Source organism: Paroedura picta, chromosome 14 (assembly GCF_049243985.1).
Source record: "Paroedura picta isolate Pp20150507F chromosome 14, Ppicta_v3.0, whole genome shotgun sequence".
NCBI lineage: Eukaryota > Metazoa > Chordata > Lepidosauria > Squamata > Gekkonidae > Paroedura > Paroedura picta.
Window position 1 is genome coordinate 24,554,310 of NC_135382.1, and position 22,915 is coordinate 24,577,224.

The window sequence follows — 22,915 nt, forward strand, 5'->3', positions numbered from 1 at the left end:
CAAGAAAAGGATCTCTGGGAGGAACAGATGGATGCTGTGCAAACCTAGACTGCTAGTGGAAGAATCCAAAATAGCATGGGACATCCTGAAAGGGATGTCAATCTCCCAGGGGTGCCTGGAGACATCATGGAATTAGAGGTCACCTCCAGGCTACAGAAAACAGTTCTTCTGGAGAAAATGGCTGCTTTTTAAGGTAGACTCTATGATATTATACCCTGCTGAGGTCCTGCCCTGCCCTGCCCTGCCCTGCCCTGCCCTGCCCTGCCCTGCCCTGCCCTTCCTGAAATCATGAATAACAACAATGTGGTTGACATAGAAAACAAACAGAAAGCTACCAGCTATGACTAGATCTGAAACACATCATCCAGCATCTGCAGAGCCATCTGGATAGCGATGTCTACTTCTGCTTGGTAACTGGAGTTCTCTCAGAATTACAGCAGATCTCCAGGATACAAAGATCAGTTCTCCAAGAGGAAACAGCAGTTTTAGGGAGCAGACTCTGTAGCACCAAGTCACTGCCAAGCTCACTTCCCTCCCCAAACCCTGCCCTCCCAGGCATCTGATTCAAATATGCAGATTTCCCAAGCCAGAGTTGGCAATCATATATCTTAAATGAGGTGTAACTCTACTGAAATAAGAACAAAATGCTACAGCAACAATGTGGGAGACACAGTGGGAAATTACCAATACAATAGAGGGAAACTGTGACTGAAATAGGGCAATTTTAAATGCAGCAAACCAACTTGCTTGCTGTCTTCTTCTTAATTTTATTTCGCTTGTAGGGACGTACAAAATGATCGTTTCTGCCAAACAGGTTTCATCAGTTGTGGATTGAGCAAAATTCTTTATTGTGATGAGTGCTTTATAGATTGTAAGATTGTAGGATTATATTATGAATACATTTTGTCCTAGAATTGTTACCTACAAGCCTTTTGTTACTAGTAAAATATTGTAATTTTTTTTTTTGCTCAGACCACAATTGATGAAAGCTGTTTGGCAGAAATGATAGTTTTGTGTGTCACTACAAGCCAAATAAAATTAAGAAAAAGACAGCAAGCAAGTTAGTTTATTGCATCTAAAATGGTCCTATTTCAGGCACATTTTTTCTTTGTTGTGTAACTCTACTGAGGCAGGCGCTGTGTGTACACACACAACTGGGGCCCCTCCTCTTCCCACCCCCTTCAGGCCCATCATTGGTCACTTGGGGAGGGGGACCATCACCCAACATGGCCATATATGATTAAATGTTTAACAAATTAAAAATATATACAATTAATTAACTCCTGTACTTCCAGGGCTGTAAAAAACATGATTTTTTTCATGTTTTTTCATGAAATTCTGAGAAACCCTGAGAAAGCCTAGCATACATTATAGGCAAATATGGTTACTATTGACAAAGAATAAATCAAAGACCAGATACTGTTCTCTAGCACACCCTGAGATCTGCCCTTTCTCCTTTCATCCCAGAAAGCCACTCAGGTGACACTCTAGAAGAACCCAACAGAGAATGATCATGTCTTGGCTTCCTCTGTATTTGGATGAATTTTATTTTAAAAACACCACGGATGTGTAAATACAGCAGGCAGGCCAGCTGGACTGCTCTTTCAAATGCTTCCCTCAATAAGGACCCAGAATCATTGCAAGCACTGCAATAGCCTACTGGGTGCATACTTACCAAGGAACTTGAGGATGGCAGTTATATGCCACCTTTCCAAACACTTCCCCTTCCCCCCTTATTCACATATTACATTTTTAGGAGCTCGCTTAAAAAACGATGTGCATCTCACAACTTGAGACAAAACTTCAGTTTGTCTCATCCAGTTTGTCTCATCTAACTGCCCCAAGAGACAAAGATTGCGTGAAAACATCATGGTGTCCTTACCATTGTCCTCTCCCCAGTCTCCTCCCCTTCCCAAATGCTGTTAGGGGTTGCCAGTGAAGACATGACAATCTTATAAATGCGTGTGGTAACCCTGATAAATGAACAAATATGTCATGACAGAAGTCTCCATGATGATTGTATTGTCAGGAGGAGGGGTTCCGGAACCTGTGATCCTGAGGGAACTGTTGAACTCTTGAGGATAGATAGCAGGCACCACCACAAAATGGCTTCCAAGGGAGAAAAATCACAGAATGAATTGATCCAGCAAATCAGGGCTCTTTTTAAGTTTTTCACATGTCTGTTGTCCATGTCTCACATAACCTACTACATAGTTCTCTGTTCATCCTCACATTCTCTGCAATCTCTGGTGAATAAGCACAGTAGTCCCTTTCAGTGATCATTTTCTATTCATTCAAACTAAGTCAGCATAGTTTTAGAAAGGCTCACTATAAGAAAATTTCAGAATATTTCTTTTGCTCTTAAAATATACAATTCACAGATAGATTTACCTCTGGAGTTAATTGCACAAAAAAAGGAACTAATGCAAATTAATTTCCTTATTGGAAACAGAAGAACTGAATGCTTTGTGCCCAGGGTGTAACATTATCATTCCTGTACCACACATCCAAGAACTCGCTAAATCAGAAAGTAATTACTGTCCCGCACTTTTGTTTACTTTGCATACTTTAGTGCCTAATTACGAGAGATCATTTATAAGCTTCCCGCACAGAAAATAATTGCCACATGTCTTCTTATGAGAAACAAATGATTAGTGTTCTTTTAAAAGACTCTCAGTATAAACACCAATTAAAATGGTTATACAACCGCTTGGAAAAAAAAAAATCTATCAGGCCGGTAGCAAATATTTTAATGAATCCAAAATGTCATTGTTAGAACTTGAGCACCTGTGCTTGCTTGAAAAGTTAAAGAAGGGAAACATTTTCAAGGATTTTGCTTGAAACTGGATTATTTAGCAAGCGACTGAGCAGAGACACAGCTGCATTAAGGATATCTGAACGTTTTCCTTTAGAGCAAAGAAGAGAGCAATTCCTTCTTGTGTAAGAGAATCTGTATGATCCAGGAAACTTTGTTTTCCATGAAAAGAGACAGAGGAGTCATCAAAGGACCTTGATTCAAGATTCTCTTCATTATAATCCCTCTCTGTTATACAAGGAATCCATCCATTAGTTCCAAGAGACAGGTTTGGATAATGGCTTGTTTTAATATTTTCAAATGTCTGCATGGCTTCTCATTACAATAGAAGCATACTGAGAATCTGCGATCTTTTCTTAGTTTAAAGCTTAAAGTTTCTCAGGATGGGCCACTTCCACTCCTTCATCCTGCTCCCCATCATTTCTTTCTCACAAGCATCTAATCTTCTGAGGATCTCTGGGCACCTCTAAAATCCCAGACACACTTTGGGATTTTGGGTTGGACCACAAAGGTATGGCTGGCATAGTCACATTTGCTCCAGTTCACTTTTGGACAGAAAAAAAGCATTTTCAGGGTGGGAGGTTGTTGGGAAAGTGAAATATTGAATACTTTGATTCACACTGGAAGGGAATGGGAATGAAACCATAAACAGTTGCAGGCTAAGGAAAGATGAGAGTCCTTTATGGAGATACTTTGGCAGGCCGCATATGACCATTTGCCCACCTGCCAGGTAAAGGCAAGGTAGATGGCTGCTTAGCTAGCCTCAGAGGGGCCATGAAGGTCTTTGGGTTAAGCATGTTAATTTCATTGCAAATATGTCAAGATGCATACATGGGGCTTTACTCCCTGTTACATGATAAGTTAACTTGAAACCCTCCCACCTGGCAAAGAAAGGGTTAAAAAGCCAGACACCCTATCCGTGCAGAAACCAGAATCTGGGAGCAAAGGAGGGAATGGAGTGAAGTGTGGCGTGACCAGCCTCCATTTTTGATGTTCCAGAGGGCTTGTGTCCATTCCAATTGGGGGAATGCCTAAGTAAACACCAGTCCCTATATAACTTGCCTAAGCTCATTCATGACATTCTTCTTCTTAGCTCTCTAACATCCTGAAACATTCTTCAGACTTCAAGAAACCCCTCCAGGCCCAGCATTGGCCATTTGAGGGTGGGAGGTCTACATGACCATATATGGTCATATAGCCAATACATGTTCAACAAATTTAAAAATTGATATTAACAATTAATTAACTCCCACCCATTTGGGAAGCCCTTCTAGGGCAGTCAAAAACCTTAGGGTTTCATAAAACTCTGGTTTAGAAACCCACGGCACCTGATTGCTCACTCCACTAGAAACTCCAGAATGGGCTATAGACAGCTGGCCAGGGAACAAGGGGGTGAAGTACAAGCAAATGGACACAGGCCCCCTATCAGTGACTCCAACCCCATGTAGAAAGAGGAAAGGCATGGACTGGGTGGTGGCAAGCTACCCTGTACAGGGAGCAGGTAAGGGGCAAGCCAAAACCTTCTCTCTCCCACACACCATGAGATTTCCCCTCTGCCTCCCAGGCAAAGCCAGTAGGAAGAAAGAAGGGAGGAAGTGGGTTGTTACAGGGATGGCTCCACCAAACTTCTTAAGCCACTCACCACCACCACCACCACCACATATCCTTCAAGGGATTCCTGATAGTCAGGGATCATGTACTAGATGGAACGACATCAGAATGCTATGTAGCCAGTCAGATTTCAACAATGGTGATATTGCTAACAGCAAATACGGTACGTTCTAAGTGAAGGCAACCCTTCCCCCTCCTGCTCAGATGGATGATACAGCAAATCAGGGCTGATATTTTTAAAAGTTTTTCGCACCAATCCCTGGTTTTCAAAGTCATTTGTGAAATTTGATATTTTGACAAATGTTTCTCCTGCAACTTCAGAGGGACATCCACATTTCTGTCTATATTGTTCCAAGGATTTTCATTTCACTTCAATTTAAAATACTCTTTATGAATCATAGTACATCTAAGAAGCACAAGCTCTAAATTTAACCATAGAAGAGGTAGCTAACCACACAAGGGAAACTTGAAATGCTTTAATGTTTCAATCTCACTGCCCTGGAGGCTCTCTTTTGCATGGAAAGGTGACACAGAAAAGTTTTCAACGATTGCATAAAATAAATAAAAATGCAGATAACTCACCCTCTTGGTGTAATCCATGGCCTTAAGAATTGAGAGGTTGAGGGTTTCCAGTGAGGCCAGGACATCTTCATAATCTCCCATGTGGTCAGTGAAATAATCTGGACAATTGTAGGATTCCATGGGCAGGGGAGAATAAAGAAGAGAACTGCAATCAGGAGTCCGCTTCAAATGTGCTACATAAGAATATCTAAAATATCTGTATAATTTGACCTCTTGCTACAACCAATTATTCAGCTAGGGCCTGCATGTGGAGGAGCGGGGGATCAAACCTGGCTCACCAGATCAGAAGCTGCCTCTCTTAACCACTACAGCACACTGGCCAATGTGGTGGCATCAGCTCCAGGTTTGTGGTGACAGCATCATACTAAGGTGGTGAACTCCCCCTCACTGGCAGTCTTCAAGCAAAGGTTGGATACACACTTTTCTTGGATGCTTTAGGATGCTTTGGGCTGATCTTGCGTTGAGCAGGGGGTTGGACTAGATGGCCTGTATGGCCCCTTCCAACTCTAGGATTCTATGATTCTAATTCCTTCCCCTCTCCATCAGTTTGCTCCTCTGCCTCACAGCACTGCCAGGTGTAACACAACACATCTAGCCTGATTCATACTTTACAACAGTGTTGCCTGCTAATTTCCATGGCTGGGTTTCATCTGACCTCATCTTAATTTCAGCCCCTTGAGGACACAGAATGTTTATGAGCCTGTTCAGCCATGCAGGAATGATAGAGGAATGCTAAAAGGAGACAGCCGCTGAAAAATGGGTGGCAGCAGATATAGATGTTTATTTATTTAGAACATCTATCTCTCACTCTGTCAGTGCTACATTCCTGAGAGGTCCAACACTTAAAAGAATAAAAGGGGAGGGGGGGGGGAAACCACGCAAAAAAACTACAGCGAAAAGAGCCCTAAATCAGATACAAACAAGCAAGATTCATTTGAAATGGAAACGACAAAGAAGTCAGGTCTGGGGAACTCCAGTTCTACATTTTAAATTGTTTTGTTCAACTGGCTACATAGACCAGTCTTCCTTTGGAAATCATTTCTAGAACTAGGTTACAGTTCCAAAAGTGCACACCTAAACAGAATTACACCTTTCGAAATCCATGGGCATCAACAGACTTTGTTTTGGAGTTCACTGCAAATCTCTTTTTCTTCTCTAGTTGGGAAAATCCTGGAGTGTGAGGGCAGAATTTGAGGAGGAGAGGGGCCTCTCTAAAGCAGAAGCCCCCCTCTAAAGCAGCCATTTTCTCCAGGGGAACTGAACTCTAGTTTGAAAATGAGCTGTAATTCTAATAGGTTTCCAGGCCCTACCTATGGGTTGGTTGTACTTCCTATCATTCTGGGCCTGAGCACCATCTATTCCCCCACCCCATAATTAGGTCATCCAAGCCATTATTTAAAAAGTCATTCGTCAAAATCTAGGTCATTCTGATTTATGGTTCTTTATAATAAAGCAACTTTCACCCAGAACCTTCAAACCCAAATTCATCTGTAGGATGCATGAGGGTCACACAGGGGTATGGATTGTGAACATCTGGAGAAGATTTCATTTTGAAACAGGGATGCCATCCTTCAGGTGGGGCCTGGGGAGTCCCCTGAATTTAATTTCAAGACTACCAAGATCAATTCCTCTGGAGAGAAAGGATGTTTTGGAGGATGTACTCTATAGCATTGTACTTTACTGAAGTCCCTGTCCTCTTCAGGGGTCTGGCAACCCTACCCCACCCCCCACCCCCTATGGGAGGCCCAGGATGACCTGGCAACCTTATCTCAAAAATAGGTGCCAACAGGATTTCTTTTAAAAATCAGCCATTCATATTAAATTGGCATTTCTTAATAGGATTCTGCTATAAATAACCAGAGGAAACGGACCATTAATTGGCCTTCATTCATTTAATTAAAATGCCATCTATCTCTCTGGACAGTGTGCAAGGTGAAAAGACCGATAGCAGCCAGTGGGAAAAGGGTGATCTACTACAGTTTGGCTACCGATAGAAAACCCCTTCCATCTAATTTTCAGCCGCTGCAAATATTTCCCCCACCATACAAAAGGAAGTAAAAAAAAATACATAAACGACTTTGGAGAGTTGACATTTAAAAGTGAAAATGGATCAAAGGAAATCCTTTTTTCTGGAAAGGATGAAGCAAAACCCATTGCAGCGTTCATAAAGCAGAAGAATAAAAAAAAAACAGATCGCAATTTTGATAAGGGCTGGTGCTGAAAATCCGTCTGTTTGAAATGGGATTAAATCATCATTTTGACTTCCCTCCTCCCCAAAAAGCAGACCTTTGCAAGCAAGAAAGGATCTGTTATCTTCTAGGCTGGCCAGAGATTTGCTGCCCCAGTAAATAAGCATTTGGGATGGGGCCTACAGATGATTGCACTGATAGCTCATCTCAAAATAGATGAATGCTTTCTGACCAATACAGGGCTGGCTCACAAAGCTGCACACATGTACATTTGATGTCTAAGGGTTTCAGAAGCCCTTTATGAAAAGGCTCCTTCAAACCTTCTTATGACAGATGTGCATGAACCAGTTTATGGAGGTAGATTCAGGTGGGTACCTGCATTGGTCTGAAGCAGCAGAACAAAGATTGAGTCCAGTGCCATCTTGAAGGTCAACAACATTTGCTAAAAAGTGCTCCAAGGCCAGGGAACAAGGAGGAGAACTCCTACCTTAGAGGAGAACAAAGCACTCTAGGAGCAAGTAAATTCCCTTCCATAATTCCAGATCTAGTAGCATCCCGACAAGCCATCTCTTTAAGGGGAAACGTAACACCCACCTGATGGGGCATGACTCTTTGTTGTTTGACTAGCTTTATCACTGGACAACAGCACCTCAGTCATGTTTTAACTGAAACAGTTTGAGTCCAATAGCGCTCTGAAGCCCAATGAGGTTTTATTTGAGGCATAAGCTCTTGGGTGCACGCACAGATACTGTGAAGCAAAATGTCCTCAGCCCTTGCATTTAGGTAGGGAGAGGATGGCAGCAGGGGGTTAATGACCAGGAAGGGCTCTCTAGAGGCAAGATGCATGAAACTGGGTGATAATAGCTGAGATTGGATGAAGGCCGTTTTCAAGATCTGTGTATGGCTGTAAATAAGCAGACAAACACAGGAGTGAATGAACAGATGTGAGAAGGAGTTTGAGTCTAGTGGCAGCCCCAAAGGTCAAAAAAGTTCAACTTTTATTGGCTGCCTGAAATGATTCCTCTTGAAGGAGGGAGCCTTGACCACTGTTGGAGAACTAGGCTATCATGCATTTTACGTGGGGTTTTGCTTGAAGACTGTTCTGCCAGATGGCCAGGCTCTTGTAGCAAGAATGACTCTCAAGTGTGTATAAAAGATTTGTTCTTAGCAGGTGTATTTACGTGCACCTCTGGGCCAAGGGTCTATTTTTAGCAAAGTATTTACGCTCCTGAAGATGAAGTATTCTTGGACTTTATCGCTTCATTTACCATCCATTTCCAGTGGCCTAGTTACAGAGTGGCTGACAAGATATACATTGGTATTGTTTCTTTTCTGTTAAGCTTCATGTAACCTATTTGCGATGGTGATTTGCTTATACTGAGTTGGACCATTAGTCCATCTAGCTGAATTAAGTCCATCTAGCTCCAAGCTTTACCCTTCCCAAGCTCCACCCCGTAATCTCCAAGAATTTCCGAACCTGACGTTAATGGGAGGGAGAGAGGACAGGGATTGGAGATAGAAGGTGGAAGGTAGGTTTCTTGCCATATTGGGATTTTCTTGCTTGTGAATCTAGTTTAAGAAGCAGTAGTTGCAAGAGTTATATTGCAATTTTTAAAATCCAAAAGATACTCACCACATAGCTCTTTAGTATCCACGTTGCTTTAAGAAGAAGAAAGAAAGACAAGGGAAAAATTAGAATATAGAAATCAGAGGGGAAGGGGAGCATGAATCTGAGTGCAGGAAACAAGAGAAAAGTTCAGAAAACAGAAATCACTGCCTGTGCAAAGGGGGGTTGATGCTGTTCTCATTCAAATAGGTCTTTCAAAAGCCACACAGCAGGGCAGTTTCAAGTCAAGTGTTAAACCAGTTGCAATTAAACATAATGAATGCCACAATGTGGGTAATAAGCAGAGAGAAAGAGAGAGGGGGGGGGGGAGGAAGAAAGAAAGAAAGAAAGAAAGAAAGAAAGAAAGAAAGAAAGAAAGAAAGAAAGAAAGAAAGAAAGAAAGAAAGAAAGAAAGAAAGAAATTAGGACAAAATGGCGGAACCACATAGATATCCTCATGTCTACTAGGATTACCTGTTGTCCACCAACTAGCCCAGGTGTGGTTAAGGATTCACGGGGTCTGTAACACCAGAACCAGTATAAGGATTTGCGGGGCCCTAGCAGAGTACAATTATGGTGGAAGCAGCCTGACTGGGGCTGCAGTGGCCCCCCACAGTGGAAAGGGGTATCACTCTGAGTGACCTTAAAGAGAGAAAAGGGGGGAGGAGAAAGGCTACGGTCCGGTCCTGATCCATGGGGAGGAAGACCCCTTGTGGAGGCCCTGAAAGTGCAAGGCCTATGGAAGAGGCTACATGTGTGACCTGGATAAGCCAGCCCTGGGTTTGTCAAATCCATAAGTACACCTGAGCATACAGTTTGTGAAATCGTAGACACAGAGTTCTCCAGATCCTTGTTGTTGTCTACGGAGCTTGCATGGTGAAGTGTTGATCTATAACAGGGCATGAGATTTATTTGTTTGGTTATTCATATACTGTCTTCCCCGGAGGCTCCACTCGAGACAGCATCTTGGACTCTTACAGCCTCAGCTGTGCTGCTATGCCACAGGTCATGGGGCCTCTTGGCTGTCTAATGGTCTCTGATGGAATGCTGGGCTATTAATGTGAAAGGTCTGCACCCAGCCTTTCTTTCATGAAGTCAGTTTGCAATCCAAGGCTGTAAAATGTCAGATGAAAAATCCACATAAACAGAAGCAGACGCAAATATGTATGCAAGATGGCGACACAGAACCAGCCAGAACAAAATAGGCATCGAGTCACAATGTTGTCCGCCAAAGGCTCAGAGAATAAAATGGTTTTAATGGCCCCTTGGAAGATAGGAAAGCAGGAAGGCTCAGTCGCTCCTTTGCTTGGGTGCCATATTCAAGCTGCGCCATAAAACACCCGAGGGGGGAAAGGCTCATTCCCCCACCCCCTTAAATGTTTCAAATTAACAAGCAGCTTTGCCGGCTAGTTCTGTTTTGGATTCGCTGCAGCTCTTTATCAGAGTGGTAAGCCTGTTCCCACTCCTGTTTGGATTTCCTGGTCAACGTTTTTAAAACACCATTTCCATCCTGATAAGCCCTCAAAGGCTTACGTGACTGACAGGTCTCTTGCCGCCTATCTGACAGTCCATATGTCCGCTTTGGGGGGAAAGCTGCACAGTTTTCATCTATATTCTGACCGATACTTAGTGCTCAATCTTAGTGCTTAGAAGTAAGCCCCCTGTTATCCAAGAGGGTTTACTCCCAGGAAAGGGTCCTCAAGATGACGCTCATAGCCTGATGTTGCTTCTGGGGGTGGGGTGGGGTGAGGGGCTTCACTAAGTTTATTTTCACCAGTATTATTTCTTCTTCTTCTTCTTCTTCTTCTTCTTCTTCTTCTTCTTCTTCTTCTTCTTCTTCTTCTTCTTCTTCTTCTTCTTCTTCTTCTTCTTCTTCTTCTTCTTCTCCTCCTCCTCCTCCTCCTCCTCCTCCTCCTCCTCCTCCTCCTCCTCCTCCTCCTCCTCCTCCTCCTCCTCCTCCTCCTCCTCCTCCTCCTCCTCTTCCTCTTCTTCTTCTTCTTCTTCTTCTTCTTCTTCTTCTTCTTCTTCTTCTTCTTCTTCTTCTTCGAGACAAAACCATGGAAATCATAGAATCCTAGAGTCGGAAGGGGCCATCCAGGCCATGTACTCTACCCCTCTGCAGCACATTCTGCACTCGATGGATAATGCTCTCTCAATGTGCTTTTGTAGCTGGATTTTCCTGTGCAGAACAGGATAATCTACTTCTACAGGGCATTGAAAGTGCAGTATCCGACATGTGCAGAATGGCCCCCAGGACAAGGATCTGTCCAGCCACTGTTTGAAGACCACTAGCAAGGGGGGAGGTCACTGTCCCTTGGGCAGCTGATTCCACTGCTTAACTACCATGATTGTGAACTTTTGTTTTTCTCTGCTATCTATACGTAGTTTAAAGTCATTACTGCGGGTCCTAAATGCTAAACAGGCCACCAACAGGGAACTTCCCAAATGCAATCTAGCCTACCTTAGAGGAGAACAAAGCACTCTAGGAGCAAGTAATTGGTTAATGAGATAACAAAAATTTGAAGGAGGGAGACAAGGCAGGCAGAAATTGGAATAATCCTTTCTGAAGAGCAGAAGTCACATGGAGGGGAGGCAGAAATTGCAGAGTTCCTCGCCTATCATCATATCATTGCTGAGCCAAATTGTGTACCAAGTTTAAATAATTGGATTTTTGCTTTAAAAAAAAGTACTAGTCCTTCCTAAAGGGAGGCAAGCACATACGGTCTCCATGATTTGGTTTTGTGGGTTGGTTTTGTGATGTGTGACCACATGTCTATGCAGATGTGAGGGAAAGGCATAGTCATGGGTGGCCTGCCCATATAAAAGGGAAAAAATATCCATAGACACACATTTATTCACTTATACCTCCCCCCCTTTTGCCCATTGGGGAACCAAAGCAGATTATTTGTCCCCCTCCTCCTGTTTTTATTCTTACATCAGCCCCATAAGGTAGGTTAGACTGAGAGAAAGAGACAGAAAGAGACTCGCCAAAGGTTATCTGCTGAGCTTCCAAGACATCGTGGGGATTTGAACCTGTGTCTCTTCAGTCTAGTCCAGGGGTAGTCAAACTGCGTTCGCTGGCAGGGGGCTCCTGGGAATTGTAGTCCATGGACATCTGGAGGGCCGCAGTTTGGCTACCCCTGGTCTAGTCCAATATTCCAGCCACCAAACTGATTCTGTAGAAAGTACCACAATGTTTGATAATGAACAAAATGACTATAACTCTGCAGAATATTATCCTGCTTGACTTTCTAGATTAAAAACAACAAACTATCGGAGGTGGATAAAGAGGTTTCCTTGGAACTGTTTCAACAGCAAAAGGCTAACCACAGCTTTCCTTCTCTTTCCTGGATTCGACCAATGGCTGGTCTTGACCTGTCAGGGATCATGCCATGAATGCAGTGGCTATGAAAAATTATGACTAGAACTGGACAAGAACATATTTGGCTATGGGATTATGCCATCAAAAAGAATGTTCAATGGAGTTGCCACTAGGCACGGCAAGTGAATAGAATGTTTCTGAAAAATGGTCTCTTTAGGGCTGCCATAGAGTCTATGGGGAATACCCAGATCATCACTATGTGGAGGCGGTAGGGGCAGGAAACTGGGGGTAGGGGCAAGTAATCCCCCACCCTAGGAGCGTAAATGGGAGGCCTTAAAATCATGGTTGGGGTAGTGGTTAAGAGGGGTGGCTTCTAATCTGGTGAGCTGGGTTTGATTCCCTGCTCCTCCACATGCAGCTGGGTGACCTTGGGCTCAGCACAGCACTAATAGTGCTGTCCTCCCACAGCAGTCCTGTCTGGACTCCCTCAGCACCACCTACTTCACAGGGTGTCAGTTATAAGGAAAGGAGAGGAAGATGATTGTAAGCCGCTTTGAGATTTCTTAGCATAGTGAAAAGCGGGGTATAAAACCTAGTCTTCTTCTTAAATCATTAATCTGCAAGAACAAGTTGCTTCGTTGCAATGCATGTCCCTTTCACTTCCATGACTTGCTTGAGCAGCCCATTAATATTCCTATTCCTTTGACAACACGATGCTGGATTAGTCTGTGTGGATTTTTCAGAGCTGGTTAAACAAATTTAATGATAAAATGTCTATCCACAAACATTAGAGTAAGCAATGATTTCTCTCCCTTAGCTTCTCTCCTTTAAAATAAGGCATTCTAGTTAGATAGTACATTTGAGCCATGGGAAGAAAGCCAAGTCTGAGCTCCCTTAAGATTTCAATAGAAAGATTAGACTTTATAAGAAGATAGCCTCTATGATCAAGCAGAGACCAAACAACTTTTGTTTGTTTGTTCCGTCTTATAGCGCAATTTTCTTTGGCACTTAGAAGCTGGGGATCTATGCAAAATAATGCAAGGGCTTAATGATTGGGAAATACTCCCATTTCTCCTGTCCAAGACTTCATAGAGGCTTCAGTTCAATTTCAATTTCCTTCTGCTGAATTTTCACCATAAAATGAATTCACTTTTCAGCATTATTTGAGCATTGATAAATTAGTGTTATATATTATCCACTTAAGTATCCTGAACTTTTAAATATGCATAAATCACAATATAACAGTTGTCCAGCATACATATATAATGAAGGCAACAAACAAAAGCAAAGACCTGAAACTGCTGTCAAAAAGAAATGAAATTGAAAATGTTTGTTGTCAGAGCAAACAAGCTTTTCCACATGAACCAGAGGTTTTTTTTAAAAAGCTACAGAGCAAAATCTCAAGTGATGCAATCTTATCTAAAACTGCCTAAAACTAAAGTATGGAGGTTTCCAAAAGAAAAAAAATACTTTTGAAGTCTATAATGGGCCAATATTCAACTTTTGTGGTTAATTTAATCAGGATTCTTATTATAATACCCAATTAAAGCATGCAGAATTGTAATCACAACAGTAAATAGGATTAGAAAGGACTGCAAACATTTTATAACAAAAAAAAAAACCCTGTTAAGGACAGTTTGTCACATGATTCCTCCTCACTTCTACAGCCTTTTCTTAATGAAACATCTGGTAAAACTCAAGGTTTCTTCTATGGGGATCCTCTGAACTTCATCTGTGAAATTCAGTATCAATCAAAATTCATGTTCTACAACATACACTGTATATTTGACCCAAACTGATGTTCACCAGCTGAAGTTGACAATTTCCATCTGGGGAGCAGACAATGCTATGTGTACCATGTTGTGTTTGGCCATTTTAAGGAATCGTTCTTCCACATTTGCTACTGTCTCAATGGAACACTCTTGAAATGTGGGGGAATGAAGCTCCAGTTGGTTCTCCCAGTACCCACTGGCTTAATCTCAGTGCTGTTATCATGAGATGGACCCTCCTGTCCACATTAACAAAAGATTCCAGGGTGTTAAGGGACACTGTCCATAATAACAGAGACCCAACATAAGAATTGAAGCGTTCAATGGTCAATGTTAGGGAAGATATTTTAGGGAACGTCAAGTAAATAATGAAGGGATGGATTCTATGGCTCTCTTCCATCAAGTTTTCCTCCAACAGAGAAAGACTTGTTTCAAGAAAGGAAGACTTCTCTATTACAGGAAGCTTTTCTCTGTCACAGAAAGTCTTTTTTCCCCACTTTCCACTTTGAGACTCTTTTGGATAGTAAAACGTAGGATGCAAAAAGCCTCCAGCTCTTCTCTTCCAACATTGGAAGAATTGTACCATTGAACTAAGGTTCTTAAACTGTACGATCCAGGCTCCTGAAGGCTTAACTTATAAAGCTGGCACTGCTTCCGATTATTCCACACATCTTGACAACTATCTGGAGTGGTAACTAAGGCACTGAGCCCTTGGCGTAGGTATTTCACTGCTTAAGCTGTCAACGCACTGCAGCGAGCAATACTGCCCAGGGACTGAACTGGCAAACGGATGTTTAAAAGCACTCAAATTTTACACATTAAAAACACATCAAGGACTCTCATTTCAAGCATCTCCTGCAAATTACGGACCCGATGGGCTGTTCAAAATGCCAATCAGCACCTGACCAGCTGAAGATAGGAACCCGTGTGTGTTTGTGTATGAGAGAGAGAGAGAGAGAGAGAGAGAGAGAGAGAGAGAGAGAGAGAGAGAGAATGCTGTAGCGAGAATGGTTGGCTCTTTCCTGCTTTGGAAAAGGAATCACTTCTACAACTGTTTCTCTCTAGTGCACTGAGTTATATTTAGTACCTGTTTTGTTTTGACATAAAATGGGTGACAATATTTATCTAGGGCAACGGTAGGCAGCCCTCGCAGGGAAAAACGTGCACTATTCATATTTAAACAAGCGAGAGAGCAAACTATGCTAGAAGAACTGAATCAATATGGCAGAGCATGCTTTGTAAAGATTTTGTCCTGCCCACCAAAATTGGCTGGTGAGCCGGGAACGTGGCAACTCCAGCATCTACCCACAGTCAGTTGACCCCAAAGCCTCATGAACAAGAAAGAAGTATAAATTCAAATGAGTAGCTGTGCTGAAAGACGTATTTCAGCTGTCTTCCAAAAATGCAAAAGGCACAATGTCAAGCGTGCCTCATGCAGGATGAAGTTGTCCTTCACCAGTGCCACCGCTGAACGGGCCCCGCTGTATGTTGCCATCCTCACCAGATGATTTCAGGTTCACGGTAGGCTCATGTTTAAAGCACTTCTTTAAAGTTTTAAAAATGAATCAGGCAACAACTAAAGGGATTCTTTAACTTATGGGATTCTTTTTAAAAAATTAAATGCACGGACAGCCTAAAGTTGGTTGGAGGGAGAAAGCCAGCATTTGATTTGCAGGCAGGCATATTTCGCATTTCAAAGCTGGGAGGAAAAAAGGCTCCCAGGGATCAAAGTCTTTTTTAATGCTATGGGTTGGCTCCGGACCAGCTTTCTACTCAATGTCATCCCATCCCCCTCCTCACTGCAGCCCATGTCCTGCATAGCAGGGGTAGTCAACCTGTGGTCCTCCAGATGTTCATGGACTACAATTCCCATGAGCCCCTGCCAGCATTTGCTGGCAGGGGCTCATGGGAATTGCAGTCCATGGACATCTGGAGGACCACAGGTTGACTACCCCTGCTGCATAGCTTTCCTGCATACAGGTCACATGTGGTCAACAGGAGCCCCTCCTCTTTATTTCACCTGGTCTCCGTTCTCCTGGCTGGTTCTGGTGATCCTAAGGCAATTTGCTTCAAAGTATGTGTACTGCTGCCTATGCTTGCAAACCTGTGAAGTTCCCTCGGAAGTAATTCCTCTTGAATTTCAGTGGCATGTACTTCGGAGTAAACTCCCCTAGGTAAGTGTGCCTCAGAAATACATCTTGGAGGACTTGCAAAGAAAAGTTCTATCATTTCAGCTTACAGATGCTTGAGGGCTTCTCAAAATAGATTTTGTGTCCTCAAGACCCTCTCAATGCAAAGGTAAGTTCTATCATTTCAGCTTACAGATGACCGAGGGCTTCTCAAAATAGATTTTGTGTTCCCAAGACCCTCTCAATGCTCAAATCCCATCATTCAAGATCAAGAATAATTAGAAAGGCAAAAAAAAGTTTGAACCAGCTGGCGTACCTAATGGGAAGGGAGCCCAGACAGAGCGGGCTAGGCAAATACCGGCTGTGTCTTTACATAGAACTTCAATCCTTTCCTTTTGTGCACAACAAACCATTTAAACTTGTTAAAGAGTTGGGTGGCAATGGTAGGCCTTTAGCTGGCCTTTATCACATTTTCTGGAGAATTCCAGCCCATCTTAGATCTGCCAAAAGCAAATGGAGTTTCTCTGCTTTTTACAGCAGAAGTATTTTGTTGTTGTTTTTGTTCCCTGGAGCATCAGACCTTCATTCCTTTGCACACCAACAAAACAAACGTTTAACAGTATTGTAACAGCTGCTTCTCTACCTTCGTGAGACATTTTACAATTCCATGTTGGTAGCTAAAGGTCAAAATTAGGATTTTTTTGTAGGATTCTAGAGTGGGAACTAAGAGAAACCACACAGAGTTCCAGGTATATTGGGGGGGGGGGGAGTCTCTAGATCAATCACATCCTCAACACGTCCTCCATCAATTTTGGGTCACATCTTGCTAACACAGCAAATCTCCCTAGGTAGCCAGGTTGATTTAATAGGCAACCTCTCTGATCCAGCAACAGGAGGGCGGTATACAAATTCAATAAATAATAAAAATAATAACAACATCCTGTCTTTAAGTCCTCTTTCGATCATGAATAAGTCTGGCCAGGCTGGACATTCCCAAGTCCCTCAGCCTTTCCTCAGAGGATCAGCTCAAAATGTTGGTCTGGGCTCAGTATCCAGGTGAAAGTTTCTCCAGGAAGACTAAGGAAGTCAGTACTCTGAGCTCCTTGGAATATAAACACAGTGCTTAACCCCAACTGGACCTGTCAGATGACAGAATGACAAATCACCGGATGCAATTCTTAGGTTCTAAATACTGCTGAAGAGACTCCCTTTGGTCCTTATTTATTATACGGCGCCAAAATCTGTCTAGCTTCATCCCCTCCCTCATTCAAGTTGATGAGCTTCGGTGGCAACTGATGCATTCAGGTAAATGCTTTGTTGGCCAGCATGCATGAGAGCATTTCTCCTTCTGCTCGATTTGCTCTTCAGAAATGATTTCCTCCGTTTCCTCACTGAAAGTTTCTTGCTGAATGAAATCAAGTGGGAATTGTGTGTGTGTGTTTTAAAGGATATTTGGAACTGAAAAAGCAGTCAGCACTTCCCTGGCTTCAGGTGCACGCTTTCAGGTACAGATGAGACGCACACTGTTCAGCTCTTGACCAGGAAATGCACAAAATCAGGTCTTCCTTTTCTAGGTCTATCCTGCAATTCTCCCCAAAGGTCAGGCTCAGTACAAGGCAGCTTCCTACGTTAACCATAACATGCGCTTGTACAGAATCAGCTTACCAGCTTTAAAGAGAAATTAGATAGATTCATGGATATCAGTGGCTACTAGCCATGGTGACTGAGGAGAGCCTGTACATTCAAAGGCACTAATCCTCTGAATCAGGGTAAGATCTTGGTCTCTATGCCCTATTGTGGATCTTCCAGAGGAACTGGTTGGCCACTGTGTGACTCAGAATGGCTGGACTAGATGGACCATTGGTCTGATCCAGCAGTGCTCTTCTTGGTCCAAATGTCATTAGTTCTGATAGGTGGTAGTTCTGATGGGAATTTCTCATTCAGCCTCCAAACCCCTGTTTCAAATTTGCTTATACCCTGTGCAAACTGAATTCTTTATTTCTACATCATTTTCCATTTTCTTGCACCAATTTTTTAATTGCATGTATGTATTTTTCATCATGTGTGCATCTGTAAATCAGCAGGATACATTATATGAACATGTATAAATGGCATGCTTTGTATTCATATGATATGTTTTAAAATTAGGAATACTTATTCATCCCTTATTCATTTCCTATTACCAGAGGTTTTTTTTAATAAGCTAGCAGTGCAAGAAAGTGATCCTATGATTTTTAAAAAAAATACTTCCCCCAAAGTATAGCACATAGATGTGTTAAGTTCCGGTATCTACTAGTCTGGATTAGAACAAAAATTGGAAATTTGATACATTTCCAAATTGTAATATTTGCGTTGTAGAAATCTGACAGCAATGGTTAAGATTTCCCTGGTTTGTCGGCTTATACTAACAAAAGCAGTTAATATTAAATTTGCCAAATTCCTTTGTGAAGTATTGCTCAAATCCTGCCAGATGCTGACAGCAGCTGCTTGCCAGCTGGCAAATTCTATCAAATGTTGCAAAACCTTTGAGCATCAAGTAGATGAGTTGAGAAGTGTAGATACAAAAAAAAAAATCAAATAGCTGCTAAGTGTTTGCCAAATAGCCACATGCCAGAGAGGGCAAGTTCTCTGTGGCTTTAACCAAGACCTAAACTCACAGCATGAAAGGAAAGGATGCTTACGGAAATCCTCTTTTCCAATGCACAACATGATTTTTGCATGTGACCAGCATCTGATTGAATGGGCTAGATCTCTGACTATGCTGTTCCTTGAGCCAAACAGCTGTTGGTCGAAACTCTACTAGCCTCAATGAACATAAGGAAAGGAGCCTGCTAATAATTTCTTGTTATAAATTGTCAGAGTTGCAGATGCTTTTAGTGGTATCAAAGAAGAGCTGCCAACTCCATGTTGGGAAATTCTTGGAAAATTTGGAGACAGAGCCTAAGGAGGGCAGGGTTTAGAAAGGGGAGGGGCCTCAGTGGGGAGTGCTGCCATATACTCCATCCTCCAAAGCAGCCACTTTCTCCAGGGGAACTGAGCCCTGTAGGCTGGAGATTGGTTGTAATTCCAGGAGATCTCCAGGCACCACCTGGAGGTTGGCAACCTTAACCAATGTAAATGTGGATGCACTAGATTAGGTTATGTTTCCTCCTCGGTCCCCAAACATGAAATGATGCAGGAATCGTTTCAGAGGAGCTTTCCCCTTTTATATCCCTCGTCCATCTCTTCCATGTGACAACTCCCAAAGCCTTCTCATGTGATGGAGTTGGGGAGGGTCTAATAAACTGAAATGGTGGTGCTGAAAAGCTTACATTGCAAATGCAATACCATTCTCCATCCATCTTCCATGGCAGCGCTGCAATGCAGCGGAAAATAAGGCCAGCAGCTGGCTTAATCCTCAAGCTGCCAGGGCGGTACAAGAAGTGATGGCTGTGGATGCTACTCTCAGAGCCCATGGCTCAATATTTCTGAGTCCTGGCATACCTCAAGAGGGGGGCAGGAAACATCCTGTCTCTTCTCTAGAAGAAAATACTAAAAGTCTTAATTTTTGTTTGTTATGCAATTTTTTGCTTATGCTGTCTCCTTTCCTCAACCAAAAGGAAGAGGCTGAATTTAAGTGGCATTCAAGCAAGCAATTTAGCAGTGTTTATGGCTCCATAAACGATCGTTGCAGTCTATGCATCTGATTTATAGTCTTGCGTCCATCCCCCATTGCTAGGTGTGAATGGCAGCATAAATCTCGCAGCTAGCTAAAATGCTGAGTCAGTGTCCCGTTGCCATGATTGATTTTGCTCTTGAAGCATAAGTAAGATGTCTTTGGCGGCAACAGAAATTAAACAAGGCCAAATACAGCTGTCAAGAGTGGGAACACAAAAGCTCTGGCGAATGCCTTTTTTCCTCTGCAAATTGTGTCCGAGCATTATGCAGTTTCTTCCACTTTGAAGAAGTGTCACCATTAATTTATGGAAATCAAGCACTGCAAGTGGAACATTTCAGAGCCCAATATGTGATAGGGCAATATTCAAATAAGCTTGGGGGCAATTTGAATGTCCATCACCGCTGTACAAGAAGACTTCTGGTTCTCTGAAGGCTAATGAATCCATCGTGGCGTAAACACTTGGGAGCTAGAACTCCCTTCTGTAGATGAATGAAATGTTTCAATAATGGGGAAGAAATGTGGACATTGTGACCTAGCTAGGAAGAGCTGCCTGCTTTCTTCTCCACTTCTTCAGGGTACCTAATAGAAGTCATACTGTTTGCCAGAGGTGCAGACATGAGTCAAAGGGCAGCAGCCAAAGATAAAAGGCCTATTTTCCCTTCATGTGTGGTCTTATTTAGCTTTTTGCTTTCTTGGAATTTGCTCCATTTGCCAGGAGTTTAGACCCCTTGCAGTACTGCTCAAGGTGGAATGGTCACAGCTGAGGTATGATGCATCCACCCCCTTTGGGGATCAACAGCCACAACAGCAGAAGAGAACTGACAGTTCCAGTGGGAATGGGGACAGAGGAATCCTTGAAGGGTAGCTGCTGGGCAGTAGCAATAATGGAAGGTGACAATGACAGAGACAACAGCAGTGACACTTCTGCTAACCCTGCTTAGTACTGTGCAGAAGAAGACAATAGTAAACAATGCTGAACCGTTCTTGCCTTGCAAGCCCTATGATGAGACAATCCAAATGGAAAAACGATAGAATGCTCAAAGATGGAATATCCAGGTTGCAGATCACTCAGAGCAGCTGCTGGCGAAGAGCTGGGGACAACTACAACTACAGCTATTCTTAATGAGGCAACTGGACTAAGGCCAAAAGGATTTTTGATTGTTGACATAAAGGGATGCAAAAGGAAAATCCAAAGCTTTCCATTGCATAGAATAGGAATATGGAACTTGAGAAGCATGAATCAAGTTAAGGTTAAAATCATAAAACAAGAAATGGAATGTTTAAACATTGCAATCCTGGGAGCGAGTGAGCTAAAACAGATTGGATAAGGACATTTACAATCATAAAATTACCAAGTATTTTACTTGGAGAATGACAAGATGCAGTGGAATTGTTCTAATAGTGAGGTGAGATGTTGCACAGACAGTCAGGAGCTATAATGCAAAGTCTAACTAAATAAGATCAATCAAACTTCATGGAAAGCCTATCATTATAACCATCATTCAAGTTTATGACCCAACTACAGATGCTGATGTGGAAGCAATTGAAAGCTTTTATGCAAGAAGAAATTGATCATATGCCTAAACAAGATTTGCTGATAATCATAGGTGACTGGAACATAAAAGTAGGAAACAAAGTATAATAAAATATTGTCTCAAGATTCGGGTGAGGAGCATAAAATGAACCAGGAAAACAACTCACAAAATTATGTGGAGATAGCAGTTTGCTCATTGCAAACACATGATATAGGCAACCAAACAGATAATAGTGTATTTGAATACAATTATGGCCAATACAGAATTCAAAAAGATTACATATTCAAATATATTGCATTATTAAAAGCCCAAGATGGAGAAGCTCTAATCTCTAATCTCTAAGAAGATTGGGAGCCAATAGAAGTACAGACCGCAAATATCAAAAATTAGAATAAATCTGAAGAAAAACACCAAAAGAGTCATAATGCCAAAATAAAATCTAAGCAAAGTTCCTGAACAGTTTTAAAACCTTGTAAACAACAGATTTGCATTACTAAGTTCAAGCGAATGTGAAAAGAAATATGGGAAGAAACCAGAGACATTACCAAGGAAGAATGTGCAAAAACGATTCTTGCAGCCAAAAGAAAGGTCTCAATGGATCACTGATAAAACTCTTAAAACTGTTAAAGATAGACAAGAACCAAAAGTAGATCATGATAGAAACAAGATTTGTGCCAATAAATGTGGAAAACAAAGGCCCACAGACTTGAAATGCTCAATTTACATTACAGTTCTGAGAAAAGGAGCTGCCAAAGACTGCAACTATCAAATCATCATATTAATTTCTCACACAAGTAAAGTGATACTCAAAATCTTACAACAAAGACTGCTACCATACATAGAATGAGAAGAGATCAGAAGAGATCATGTTGCAATTAAGTTGGTTACAGCAGCATACAAGAGAATTCCAGAAGAAAATCACCTTGGTTCCATAGATTATAGTTTTTGAGTGTGTAAATCATGAACAATTATGATTGGCTGGAAATGGGTGTCTCTCTGTTTCTCTAGTTCTGAATTCCTATTTGCAGCGCCACAAGCCCTCCAAATAACGTATGAATTTCTTCGGATAAAAACTTGTGATTGCAAGACAACACGCAAAGTTGTCCCCAGTATGCTTTAAACAAACAGCTCTTTCCCAAGTAACTTCAAAATGGTTTGCAGTTGGGAGAAAGCAGTGGTTAAATTTGAAAGATCATCTCAATTCACCTCTGGGTAATACTTGTTTCTGGAATGTGTCAAATTGCTTCGAACAAATTAAATCACTGGATAGCTCAGAGCTTGGTTGCTGAGTTATTTTTTGTCTACAACACGCTAATGACAGCAAATTTTGTTTGTGGAATGTCAAAGGGCATTGGGAAAGAGAGAAGGCTACACAGAACCCAAGACATTAAAGGATTTCTTTGAACAGCTTTATTTGTAAGATCCTGTCTATAGCTGCACCTAAGCAAAGGAAGATATCAGAATGATAAATATACGACAGGGTGATATGCCAGAGGACGTTGCCACAGGCAACAGCTCTGGAGAAAGCACAACACGTATAAAAATTGGATCTGTGTTTTCCTCCCCATCCTTTTTTATTTTTGCTAATAAGCTCTTTTCAAAGATTTATTATAATATATCCAGTTCTTATAACAAACAAAAGTCAGGTTAACTAGAGTCTGTGTGCTATTGAATCCTGGGAGCTCTTCAGTAGGTTGGA

At 42.1% G+C, this 22,915-nt stretch overlaps 1 protein-coding gene across 2 annotated transcripts in view; it reads right to left on the minus strand.

The window, feature by feature from the left end:
* NECAB2 (N-terminal EF-hand calcium binding protein 2) overlaps positions 1 to 22,915 on the minus strand; it is a 136,165-nt gene that overhangs the window by 58,381 nt on the left and 54,869 nt on the right. For both annotated transcript variants that reach the window (XM_077309904.1, XM_077309905.1), the window contains exons 4-5: positions 8,831 to 8,856; positions 5,009 to 5,106 (exon numbers count right to left, since the gene is read on the minus strand). In XM_077309904.1, the coding sequence (XP_077166019.1) occupies positions 5,009 to 5,106; positions 8,831 to 8,856 (124 nt within the window). The remainder of the gene's footprint in view (positions 1 to 5,008; positions 5,107 to 8,830; positions 8,857 to 22,915) is intronic.